The sequence below is a fragment of the Perca flavescens genome, chromosome 5, assembly GCF_004354835.1.
Source record: "Perca flavescens isolate YP-PL-M2 chromosome 5, PFLA_1.0, whole genome shotgun sequence".
Taxonomy (NCBI): Eukaryota; Metazoa; Chordata; class Actinopteri; order Perciformes; family Percidae; genus Perca; species Perca flavescens.
This window is the reverse complement of record NC_041335.1, coordinates 38,843,843-38,856,342: the sequence shown is the minus strand read 5'-3', so window position 1 is coordinate 38,856,342 and position 12,500 is coordinate 38,843,843. Positions and strand designations below refer to the sequence as shown.

The 12,500-nt window shown below is 43.0% G+C and overlaps 1 protein-coding gene across 1 annotated transcript in view; it reads left to right on the top strand.

The window, feature by feature from the left end:
- trpm6 (transient receptor potential cation channel, subfamily M, member 6) overlaps positions 1 to 12,500 on the top strand; it is a 69,274-nt gene that overhangs the window by 41,323 nt on the left and 15,451 nt on the right. The window contains exons 18-21 of the mRNA XM_028579214.1: positions 1,608 to 2,052; positions 3,163 to 3,447; positions 8,289 to 8,679; positions 9,577 to 9,674. Of these exons, the coding sequence (XP_028435015.1) occupies positions 1,608 to 2,052; positions 3,163 to 3,447; positions 8,289 to 8,679; positions 9,577 to 9,674 (1,219 nt within the window). The remainder of the gene's footprint in view (positions 1 to 1,607; positions 2,053 to 3,162; positions 3,448 to 8,288; positions 8,680 to 9,576; positions 9,675 to 12,500) is intronic.

The following is a 12,500-nucleotide window of genomic DNA, read 5'->3' as shown; positions in this document are numbered from 1 at the left end:
TTCAGGGCCCTATTTCAACGATGTAAGAGACATTCAGGGCCCTATTTCATTCAACGCCCTGTTTCAAGAGACATTCAGGGCCCTATTTCAACGATGTAAGAGACATTCAGGGCCCTATTTCAACGATGTAAGAGACATTCAGGGCTCTATTTCAACGATGTAAGAGACATTCAGGGCCCTATTTCAACGATGTAAGAGACATTCAGGGCCCTATTTCAACGATTCAGGGGCTCTATTTCAACGATGTAAGAGACATTCAGGGCCCTATTTCAACGATGTAAGAGACATTCAGGGCTCTATTTCAACGATGTAAGAGACATTCAGGGCCCTATTTCAACGATGTAAGAGACATTCAGGGCCCTGTTTCAACGATGTAAGAGACATTCAGGGCCCTATTTCAACGATGTAAGAGACATTCAGGGCCCTGTTTTAACGATGTAAGAGACATTCAGGGCCCTGTTTTAACGATGTAAGAGACATTCAGGGCCCTATTCCAACGATGTAAGAGACATTCAGGGCCCTGTTTTAACGATGTAAGAGACATTCAGGGCCCTATTCCAACGATGTAAGAGACATTCAGGGCCCTATTATAACGATGTAAGAGACATTCAGGGCTCTATTTCAACGATGTAAGAGACATTCAGGGCTCTATTTCAACGATGTAAGAGACATTCAGGGCCCTATTTCAACGATGTAAGAGACATTCAGGGCCCTATTATAACGATGTAAGAGACATTCAGGGCCCTATTATAACGATGTAAGAGACATTCAGGGCCCTATTTCAACGATGTAAGAGACATTCAGGGCCCTATTATAACAATGTAAGAGACATTCTTCAACTTCTAGTCACTTTTTTGATAGAGCACGTGTACTTTTACTCAAGTCTGGGTCTCTAGTAGAGATGTTCCGATACCGATACCAGTATCGGTATCTGCTCCGATACTGCCTAAAACGCTGGTATCGGTATCGGGAAGTACTGGAGTTTATGCACCGATCCGATACCACGTAATAAAGCCCTAAAGAAAATCTACGTTAAAGTAGTTTATTTATGTTCTTCTTCCGTTATAACTGACTGTCAAACTGGAGAATAACAGAAAGTTCTGGGGCATTCATTGATTGTGTTTGTTCATGTTTCACAAAGATAGAAATCATATCACATCCATACAGGGATAGTAGTATACAGCTGTTATACATCATATCACATCCATACAGAGATAGTAGTATACAGCTGTTATACATCATATCACATCCATACAGAGATAGTAGTATACAGCTGTTATACATCATATCACATCCATACAGAGATAGTAGTATACAGTTGTTAAAACATAATAAAATATATGACACACTGGTATCGGATCGGTACTCTGTATCGGCTGATACGCAAGTTCAGGTATCTGAATCGGTATCGGGAAGCAAAAAATGGAATCGGGCCATCTCTAGTCTCTAGTACTTCATACACCTCTGCGCTGCAGCGTGCGTGGGGTTTCTGTTGTGAGAACCCTTCACACACTTGTTTTCGCGATGTTATTTTTGTTGATTTCTGTTGATTTCTGTTGATTTCTGTTGATTTCTGTTGATTTCTGTTGATTTTTTGGTGCCTCTAGAGCCGAGGAGATGGTGATGATGATGGGGGAAGTCTCCGAGAAAGTCCTCTTCATCCAGGACAGCCTGTCGGAGCTCGACTGTCAGCTCGGTCAGCTCCAGGACCTGTCGGTGCTCGCCGTGGACACGCTCACTCTGCTCTCTGCCTCCGACAGCCTCCACCAGGCTCACCTGGCTCAGTGTCGGCCAATCACGGCCAAGCACCGCTGCGTCACCGCGTCTCACCGCGTCCTGCCGCACAGCTGGACGCTGCACCGGAGCGGAGCCGACTGCGACGCGTTCGGTACGCGGCGAGCGGTGGCCAAGGCGTGTAAAAGCACACCGCCATCTTTGCTGAAGTGCTGCACAGCGGCGATGAGCAGACGGGCTTCCCAGGACTTCGGAGCCAGAGGGAGCAAGGGAGGAAGACAAGGACACGCTGAGGGAGGAGAGGAAGAAGCAAAGGAGGTACTAGGAATGAAAATCAGGAGGGTTTTAATGTTTAAAGTTTGAGTTTTATTAAATGATTGCTTAGAGCATTTAAACAAACTTTTACTTTCACCATCACCAAACTCCACCAGAGTCCATGTAAATAATCAGGACTTTTAGTGTGAATAAAGCCAGCATATCTCCACCAGACTCCATGTAAATAATCAGGACTTTTAGCGTGTATAGAGCCAGCATATTTACACCAGACTCCATGTAAATAATCAGGACTTTTAGCGTGTATAGAGCCAGCATATCTCCACCAGACTCCATGTAAATAATCAGGACTTTTAGTGTGAATAGAGCCAGCATATCTCCACCAGACTCCATGTAAATAATCAGGACTTTTAGTGTGAATAGAGCCAGCATATCTCCACCAGACTCCATGTAAATAATCAGGACTTTTAGCGTGTATAGAGCCAGCATATCTCCACCAGACTCCATGTAAATAATCAGGACTTTTAGTGTGTATAGAGCCAGCATATCTCCACCAGACTCCATGTAAATAATCAGGACTTTTAGTGTGAATAGAGCCAGCATATCTCCACCAGACTCCATGTAAATAATCAGGACTTTTAGCGTGTATAGAGCCAGCATATCTCCACCAGACTCCATGTAAATAATCAGGACTTTTAACGTGTATAGAGACAGCATATCTCCACCAGACTCCATGTAAATAATCAGGACTTTTAGCGTGTATAGAGCCAGCATATCTCCACCAGACTCCATGTAAATAATCAGGACTTTTAGCGTGTATAGAGCCAGCATATCTCCACCAGACTCCATGTAAATAATCAGAACTTTTAGCGTGTATAGAGTCAGCATATCTCCACATGTAAATGGGTGAATTAAGGGTTTATTTCAACCAAACCAGAGTGGTGATTGTTGGAACAGTGGAAAGATGAACCAAGACGGCTTTTGGTAGTTTGATTTAGTTTCTGTCCACTTTGAATGAAGTGTGTTTTACGCTGATAAAACTTGTCTCCGTTGGTAAAAAATAACCACGTACGTGTAAACAGGGTCTAAAACTAACACATAATAAATTACCCACAGGTTTTAATTATTTTACATAACATGGTCCCCCCGCCTTAGGTTTCACCGTTGGAGCATCCCGGTGAGACTTGTCCCGCGGTCTCCAGACCTGCGTTCCTCTCTCACCTCCACGTTTCGCGGGACCAGACGCCCGTTGAGTCGTGTGCACCGTCCCGGTGTGGCTCCCCTCTGTCCCCCCGAGGCTTGGAGTCGCCCCATTACAAACACTGGACCTGGGACCCCTACCTGTTCCCCAGCCGGGAGGAAACGTCCATGGAGGAAGAGGAGGAAGAAGACGAAGAAGAGCAGCGAGAAGAGGAAAGGACACGTGAACACCTGTCCGATGTAAAAAAAAATTTATTATTATTATTATTGAGTTTTCGGTCTGTATTAACAGTTAGTCCCTCCATAAAAACGCATTTTTTCCAAATATGCCACACTTTTGCTGTATAAATTAAAAATTTCCGCGCAAAATATGTGGGGCTTGCATGATTTCATAATCCCCGCTTTTTCGTTGCAAAAAAAGTCACATAATATACAGTATCTATTTCTTTAGTAAATATTTCATTATATCTTTTAATGGGACAACGCTGAAGAAATTACACTTTGCTCAAATGTAAAGTATTGAGTGTCCAGCTTGTATAACAGTGTAAATGTGCTGTCCCCTCAAAATAACTCAACACACAGACATTAATGTCTAAACCACTGGCAACTAAAGTCAGTCCACCCCTATGTTAGATTCCCATAGAGGCAGGCAGACTTTTATTTTGAAAGGCCAGTTATTACATGGATCCAGGATACTATGCATCCTGAAAAAGTTCCCTTGGCCCCCCACATCATCACATACCCTTCACCATACCCCCCATCATCACATACCCTTCACCATACCCCCACATCATCACATACCCTTCACCATACCCCCACATCATCACATACCCTTCACCATACCCCCACATCATCACATACCCTTCACCATACCCACACATCATCACATACCCTTCACCATACCCCACATCATCACATACCCTTCACCATACCCCCACATCATCACATACCCTTCACCATACCCCCCACATCATCACATACCCTTCACCATACCCCCACATCATCACATACCCTTCACCATACCCCCCACATCATCACATACCCTTCACCATACCCCCACATCATCACATACCCTTCACCATACCCCCACATCATCACATACCCTTCACCATACCCACACATCATCACATACCCTTCACCATACCCCCACATCATCACATACCCTTCACCATACCCCCACATCATCACATACCCTTCACCATACCCCCACATCATCACATACCCTTCACCATACCCCCACATCATCACATACCCTTCACCATACCCCCACATCATCACATACCCTTCACCATACCCCCACATCATCACATACCCTTCACCATACCCCCACATCATCACATACCCTTCACCATACCCCCACATCATCACATACCCTTCACCATACCCCCACATCATCACATACCCTTCACCATACCCCCCACATCATCACATACCCTTCACCATACCCCCCACATCATCACATACCCTTCACCATACCCCCACATCATCACATACCCTTCACCATACCCCCCACATCATCACATACCCTTCACCATACCCCCAATCATCACATACCCTTCACCATACCCCCACATCATCACATACCCTTCACCATACCCCCACATCATCACATACCCTTCACCATACCCCCACATCATCACATACCCTTCACCATACCCCCCACATCATCACATACCCTTCACCATACCCCCACATCATCACATACCCTTCACCATACCCCCACATCATCACATACCCTTCACCATACCCCCACATCATCACATACCCTTCACCATAGGTGACCACAGTGTTTTCAGCAGAGAAGCAAAAGACCGAGCAAGATCCTCTGATTATTAGAGTAACGTTACATCCCCGGTACGATACACACACACACTCACACACACACACACACACACACACACACACACACACACACACACACACACACACACACACACACACACACACACACACACACACACACACACACACACACACACAGGTAGCAGACATCGGAGCTTCAGCGAGACGTCATCCATGAAGTTTGTATTCTTTCTAATTATGTATTTTCACAGTCTTATACTTCAACAGTTTAACAATAAACGGAGACTTTCTTCGGTTGAAAAATAATGTTTTAAATTGACGAACATCAAGTGTGTAATCCACGGCTCAATGCAAACGGGATCAAAAAATAATTATTATCTCTCCATTGACTCTAGTTCATACTTTTTCGAAAGATAGGTCCCATTGGCCGGAAGTAGAAGGGGCGGGACTTTGGCTCCCTATTGCCTGCTACATAGGGATAATGTCTTCCCCTTACATAAAATATCCGCCCTAATGTACCGTAACTCCAGCTGTGGTGCAAGATTCGAGCCTGCTGACAGTGCCAGCGCTTACTCGTTTTCAGGCATATGGATATTCATGTTGTCCATAAAATTTAAGGAAGGCATCCATATCTTATATAAATCCTCAACTTTCCCTCTTGCTATGTAATTTGTAGCTTTTTTAAGTGTTTTTTCCCGCTTTGTAGATGTTTTTGTCGCATTTATTAGAGACTTCTTTGTCAAGTTTAAAAAAAAAAATTTGGCTCTTTTTCAGATGTTTTAATTTCTTTCTTTTTTTTACGTGTTTTGGTCGGGGGTTTTTTTATAAATTTTTGTCGCTTTTTAGACTAATTTGTTGAACTTTTTTTGTGTTGTTTTTTTTAAGCTTATTTCAAAGTTTTTGTCGCAATATTCTGAGACAGTAGAATAAGCATTGGCCCTCTTTCAGAAGTTGTGGGTGCTTTTTTTACGTTCTGTTGCCTTTTGAAGTTACACATACATACACACAAACACGCACACACACACACACACACACACACACACACACACACTCATTGTGACAGCAGATAAAATAATGGGCTTCCGGCTCTGTAATGAAATTTTTTGGCTCTTTTTTTTCACACTTGTTGACCTTTTATTTATACGTTTTTCTGTCGCTTCTTACAATGTTTTTTTTCATTATATATATTTTTTTAACGTTCTGTTGCTTTTTGAAGTCGTTTAGGCTTTTTTGCAAAGTTTTCATTTCTTTTTTTTTCTGCGTTTTTGTCGCCTTTTTCAATGTTTTTCTTTTCCCGGCTTTTTCAGACGTTCTTTGGTGTACTGAATTTGGGGATGTCTGTCAGTACCCGATCCGTGCTGCCTGCACGATCCGTTCTGCGCATGCGCTGTTGTACGAGGATTTACGACACTGCCCGATCTGTTCTCACGCCTCCACCGGGAAGCTAACGTTAGTTTAGCTAACAGCTAATTCGGCTAACCGCTAGCTGACAGCTAGATTCAGTCTAAAATAACAAACTTAATGGGAGAAGCAGGCTACAGCTACATTAATACTTTACAGTAATAACAATAAAGACGTAGAAGTATTGAGTGATTGTATTTTAAATGAGCGCAAGTAAAGTAGAACTCACGCAACAGCTGTTATATATGTTAACGTTTATTTTCAAGTTTTATTTTTAAATCTTTTAAAGTTATTACATGCTATCTCAGCTAGCGGTTAGCCGAATTAGCTGTTAGCTAAACTAACGTTAGCTCGGCTTGGATCGTGCAGGCAGAACGGATCGTATACTGGCAATTGGTGCTTTTCCATTACATGGTACCTACTCGCCTCGCCTCGCCTCGACTCGCTGTGCGTCCGTTTTCCATTGCAGATTTTATCGCCTCAGCGTGGCTGGTCGTCATAGCGACTGCCGTGGGCGTGGCTTAGTAGCTTGCTTTCCCATTGACATATCCCCGACGCATTTCCTGGTTCTCCGTCTCCGTAAACAACATGATATCGAAGAAATAGTTAACGTTTACTGCTCCAGATTTCCCACCGTGGTCACATTTATAAATGACTCTAGAGTCGCTACTCGCTGCGGAGATAATCGCCGTCACTCTCTCACTTCTCCCTCGCTCACTAGCTCCCCACACACACACATACATACGGCGACTCGACACACACACATCACACATGCACACACCAGCGCACCAGTATAACCATCAGGCCACTTGTATGCTACGGAGAAAGCTCTGCGTGGAGCCTCCGGCAGCAAAAAAACACCGCTGGCTAAACTACCGTATTTTCCGGACTATAAGTCGCACTTTTTTTTGCACCTGCGACTTATAGTCAGGTGTGACTTATAAATCAAAATATATATAATTTAACATGTTTTTACATGTTAATTCATAATGAAAACATTACCGTCTACAGCCGCGAGAGGGCGCTCTAGGCTTGTGACAACTAGAACGCTGCTCCTAAAGACAACTGAGAAAGAAAAAACTGACAACAGACAACAAACTGCAGGTAGTAAAATATGCAGCCCCGAAAACGGTAATCGAGCAGCAGAAAGAGAATTTGAAATGAGGGAGAAACTTATGAGGGAGACTGGAGAAAAGGTGACTCTTACTGCAATGAAGAAAACAAAGAAAGCTAATCGGCTAATCGCGGGCTGAAAGCTAGATGGCCAGAGGTGGAGGAAGGAGTCTGGAGGGGCTCGTTCACGGTGCAGCTACGTCTCCACGCCTTTTAATACCTCCACGCTCCACGCCCTGCTAGCTGGTTGTTCTGTGTGCTATATAGTTCAATAACTGTTAATGTGTTACGTTAACATACCGGACACCTACCGTATTCAGCGTATTGTTCTGTGTGCTATTGTGTAGTTGAATAACTCTTGTATTTATAATCTAAATAAATGCGACTTATAGTCCGGTGTGACTTATATATGTTTTTTTTCTCTTCATGACGCATTTTTTGACTGATGCGACTTATACTCCGGAGCGACTTATAGTCCGAAAAATACGGTATTTAAAAATGCCGTCTCTCGCTAGCAACGCAGTGATCGGTGACGCTTCTTTCCGACCAATCAGCAGCCTGCAGGGTTTCACGTCACCTTCTCGGCTCGCCTCAGCTCGCTTGGAAACCTCGACTGAGCAGGTACTAAAAAAAGTACCTGTTAGCAGGTACCGGGTACTTTGTTTTCGTAATGGAAAACCAAAAGAGGCGAGTAGAGTCGAGGCGAGGCGAGGCGAGTAGGTACCATGTAATGGAAAAGCGCCAAATGTCTGTGATTCTTGCAGGAAGAGGAGGAGGAGGAAGAAGAGCGAGAAGAGGAAAGAACGAGTGAACACCTGTCCGATGGACATTTCTCCAGAGCCTCGAGCTCCGCGGGTCTGCTGTCCAACTCCCGAGACGTCGCCGTCGTCTCCGAGGGTTTGGTGAATCCGGCCTTTTCTCAGGACGACGGCCGGATGATTTCTCGGTCCAGACCTTCCAGCCAATGGGGAAGGCCGGAGCCGAGGTGGGCTCGTGTGTCCAGAGATCGTCCCTACGGTTACTGCCGGTCCCTGTCGTCCAGCGTGGAGAACGTGGCGTTCTCCGGTGCGCCGCTGAGTCCCACGAGAGGCTCGTTCTCTTCTTTTAACTTCAGTTTCGGGGACGACACTTCGCTAGGATGCAGCAAGAGCAGAGGTAACGCCTCAGTGTTACACACAGACACATATATACACACACACACACACACACACACACACACACACACACACACACACACACACACACACACACACACACACAGTACAGGCCAAAAGTTTGGACACACCTCATTCAATGTGTTTCCTTTTTATTTTTGACAGACTGTCAAAATAATGGGCCAAGCTTCTGGCACTATACTCATACACATTTTTTTGGCTCTTTTTTTCAGACATTTTGATCTTTTATTTCTAATTTATTCGAAATTGTGGCTTTCTTCAGTATTTTTTTATTTTTTTTTTATTATTTTTTGCTTTTTAGATATTTTTGTCTCATCTTTAAAGACATTTTTTGGCTCTTTTTTTCAGACATTTTGATCTTTTATTTCTAATTTATTCGAAATTGTGGCTTTCTTCAGTATTTTTTTATTTTTTTTTTATTATTTTTTGCTTTTTAGATATTTTTGTCTCATCTTTAAAGACATTTTTTGGCTCTTTTTCAGATGTTTTAATTAATTTTTTTTTTTTTTTCGTGTTTTTGTCGCCTTTTTCACTGTTTTTTCCACCCTCTTTTTAGATGAGTTTGTCGCATTTTAAGAGACTTTTTTTTGTCAGGTTTTTAAAGAAATATTTTTAGCTCCCTTTTAAATTTATTTTTACGTTTTTTTTTTTTTTTTTTTTTTTTTTTTAAATCTTGTCACTTTTTTACAATATTTTTTCCCCTGCTTTTTACATGAATTTGTCCATTTGTTTGTGGGGTTTAATTTTTTAAGTTTTCGTTTCCTTTTTTAGGCGTTTTTGTCGCCTTTTTCCCAGGTTCCCTAGACGTTCTTTGGTGTACTGAATTTGGGTCTTCTGTGATCTTTCTTCCAGAATGAGTGTGTTGTGTTTTTTGCAGAGTGGTCCAAGTCGTCTGACTTCAGTCAGGCTGTAGACGGCCGAGGCAAAAACCATCGCAGGAAGACCGTGAAGATCCAGGAGAGCTGCCCCGACACGGTCAACACACACACACACACACACACACACACACACACACATATACACACACACACAGACACACAGACACGTACACATACACATATACACACACACAGACTCACACACTTACTCACACACACACACACACACTCATAAACACACACACACACACACACACACACACTCACTTACAGACACATACACACACACATAGGACCACATACTGTAGACCTTACTGGTCCCCTAATACTGTATCTGAAGTCTCTTTTATATAGACCTTAGTGGTCCCCTAATACTGTATCTGAAGTCTCTTTTATATAGACCTTAGTGGTCCCTTAATACTGTATCTGAAGTCTCTTTTATATAGACCTTAGTGGTCCCCTAATACTGTATCTGAAGTCTCTTTTATATAGACCTTAGTGGTCCCCTAATACTGTATCTGAAGTCTCTTTTATATAGACCTTAGTGGTCCTCTAATACTGTATCTGAAGTCTCTTTTATATAGAACTCATATTAATGTTAAAGTGACATTTTCATGCCATGGGGACCTCAAAGACACTGTATAGGCAGGGGCGGATCTACCGGGGTGGCATAGGGTGGCAAATGCCACCCTGAAAGAAAGCCTTGCCACCCCTGCTGCCACCCCAGTTGGCAGTGTTGGATTCCCTTAGGGTACAGATTTGATCATTGGCAAATTATCAAAAGATGTTTTATCAATATTAATAAAGTTATGATTATGGTTATTAATAACTTTATCAAATCGACAAACAATCAAAACAGGGCACAACCCTGCAAGTCAGGGACCAATAATCAAACTGTGGAACAGTCTAATTTCTGTTAAAATCCTTTAAAAGGAACAAAGGAAGGGGTGATTTCGAGCACGGACCTTTTCAGCCAGCAATTATTACAACAAGTACACAAATAATCACAAGCAACTGCTAATTAAGTATAAGAAGATTTATTAACGTCACAATTATCAGTAGCTAATCAGTGATCCTTCCATAATAAACTTATATATCTTTTACAATATCACAACCCAAAAACAAAGCAAAAACAAAACAGCATGTGTTGTGTACACGTGTGTGTGTGTGTGTGTGTGTGTGTGTGTGTGTGTGTGTGTGTGTGTGTGTGTGTGTGTGTGTGTGTGTGAGAGAGAGTGAGTGAAGAGGAGGGGTGGTCTCGAAATGTAGTTCTAACACAAAACTACAAACTCCAAAAATGGCTACTCCTGTGAGCTATAAAACTATTTAGCCTCAAGAGGGCGGTAGTGGTGCTGGGTGCACGAGGAGGGGCTGAAGATGCCGAGGTGGGGGTTGCTAGGCAACGCGCACGTTTATACCTATATGCTAGGTCACATTTTAGCTCTATACAGACTCCACGTGGTTAAGATAGCAGCGTTAGCTCGGGAGCTACGTGGCTAGCTTATATGTCTGTGAGTGTGTTAGTAAAAGGAACAGAATAAAGGAGGAAAAGAAAAGAAACACTCTAATCTTAAATATATTGATAACGGCCAGCTCAGTGGCTAACAGCTGATTCATCGCGATTATCTCGCGGACAGTAACGAAACTCCGTGAAAGGAGTGATTTAGCAGGTAGCGATTACAGTTATACCCAGCTGCTAGGGCTGGGAAAAAAATCGATTTGATTTAAAAATCGAGTTGGTAGGTCAAATCGATTCATATTTTCAAAAAATCGATCGAATTTGATCTTTTTAAATCCAAATACACTATCAATAATTTGGATGTTTAACAATCTTTGTTGCACACTGCACAGTGACTTTTCACTTAGAGAAAGGGTTTGCAATTTTGTTTATGTTGATGCACTTTAATTAAATACAATAAATATATATTTTTAAAATATATTTACAGTTTGCAGTTATTTTGTTGTAAATGGAAAAGTTTTTTATAAAAACAAATCGCCCAGCTCTATACCCAGCTACTTAACACAACATAATCAACGGTATCGTGATCTATTGATACATTCACAGAAAACAGATTAATAATCATATATGGACCATTACATGATTACAATCAGATCACATTAACGGCACAAGCGGTAGCGAACCCTTTGCTCATTAATAACAAACCAAAACGCAACTAACGTCTGCCCAGAACTGTGTAAGCCTCTTACTGTGTGCGTTGTTTGTCAGTTAATCTCCCGCCAGAGGTTAACGATCCGTTTCGTCCCGAGCAGGAGACGAGACGTGATCCAGGTCGACCAAACACGAAACAGAACGCCGTCCTTCTCTTGAATCCGGGCTGATTAAACCCGCTGCAGATGAGGGAATACTCGGCCAGTATTTCCTCGGATCCCCTTTGTATATCGGGCCGATATAAAGTCGTCCCAGCTCCAAAACTCGACCAGCGAGGCGATGCTGGCTAGCTAGTCCGGACTAGTGCTTCCTGTCAGCAACCGGGGGTTACCGTGGAAAGCAAAGAAGCACAAAAGCCGACAGCTTTTATCCTTCCTCCGCCTCCTAGTGGCGGGGTGGTGCATTCAAAGGCCCCACAGCCAATGGGAAAACTGCAACCTTATCCCAGGTGTGAAGCAGTTCTTTGTCTCACCACCAGTCTGCCTTGCCTAGCATGTGGTGAAGGTAGATTCTCCATCTTGGCGACTCTGCCTGTAGGAGTTTGGTGAAACTGGCTTTGGGATTCACATGTAGGCCAAGATGCTTTGTCTTGCCTTCCCTGTGTCTCTGCAGTCAACTCAATGTTTAACCAGCTTCTTGGTCCCCAACAGCAGGAACGAATTACGGTAAAAGTTATGGCCAATTTGACAATTACGAGCGTGAGTCTCCAATGTCCGACTGCAGTGATTGCAGCATACGATGACGCCAGAGTGG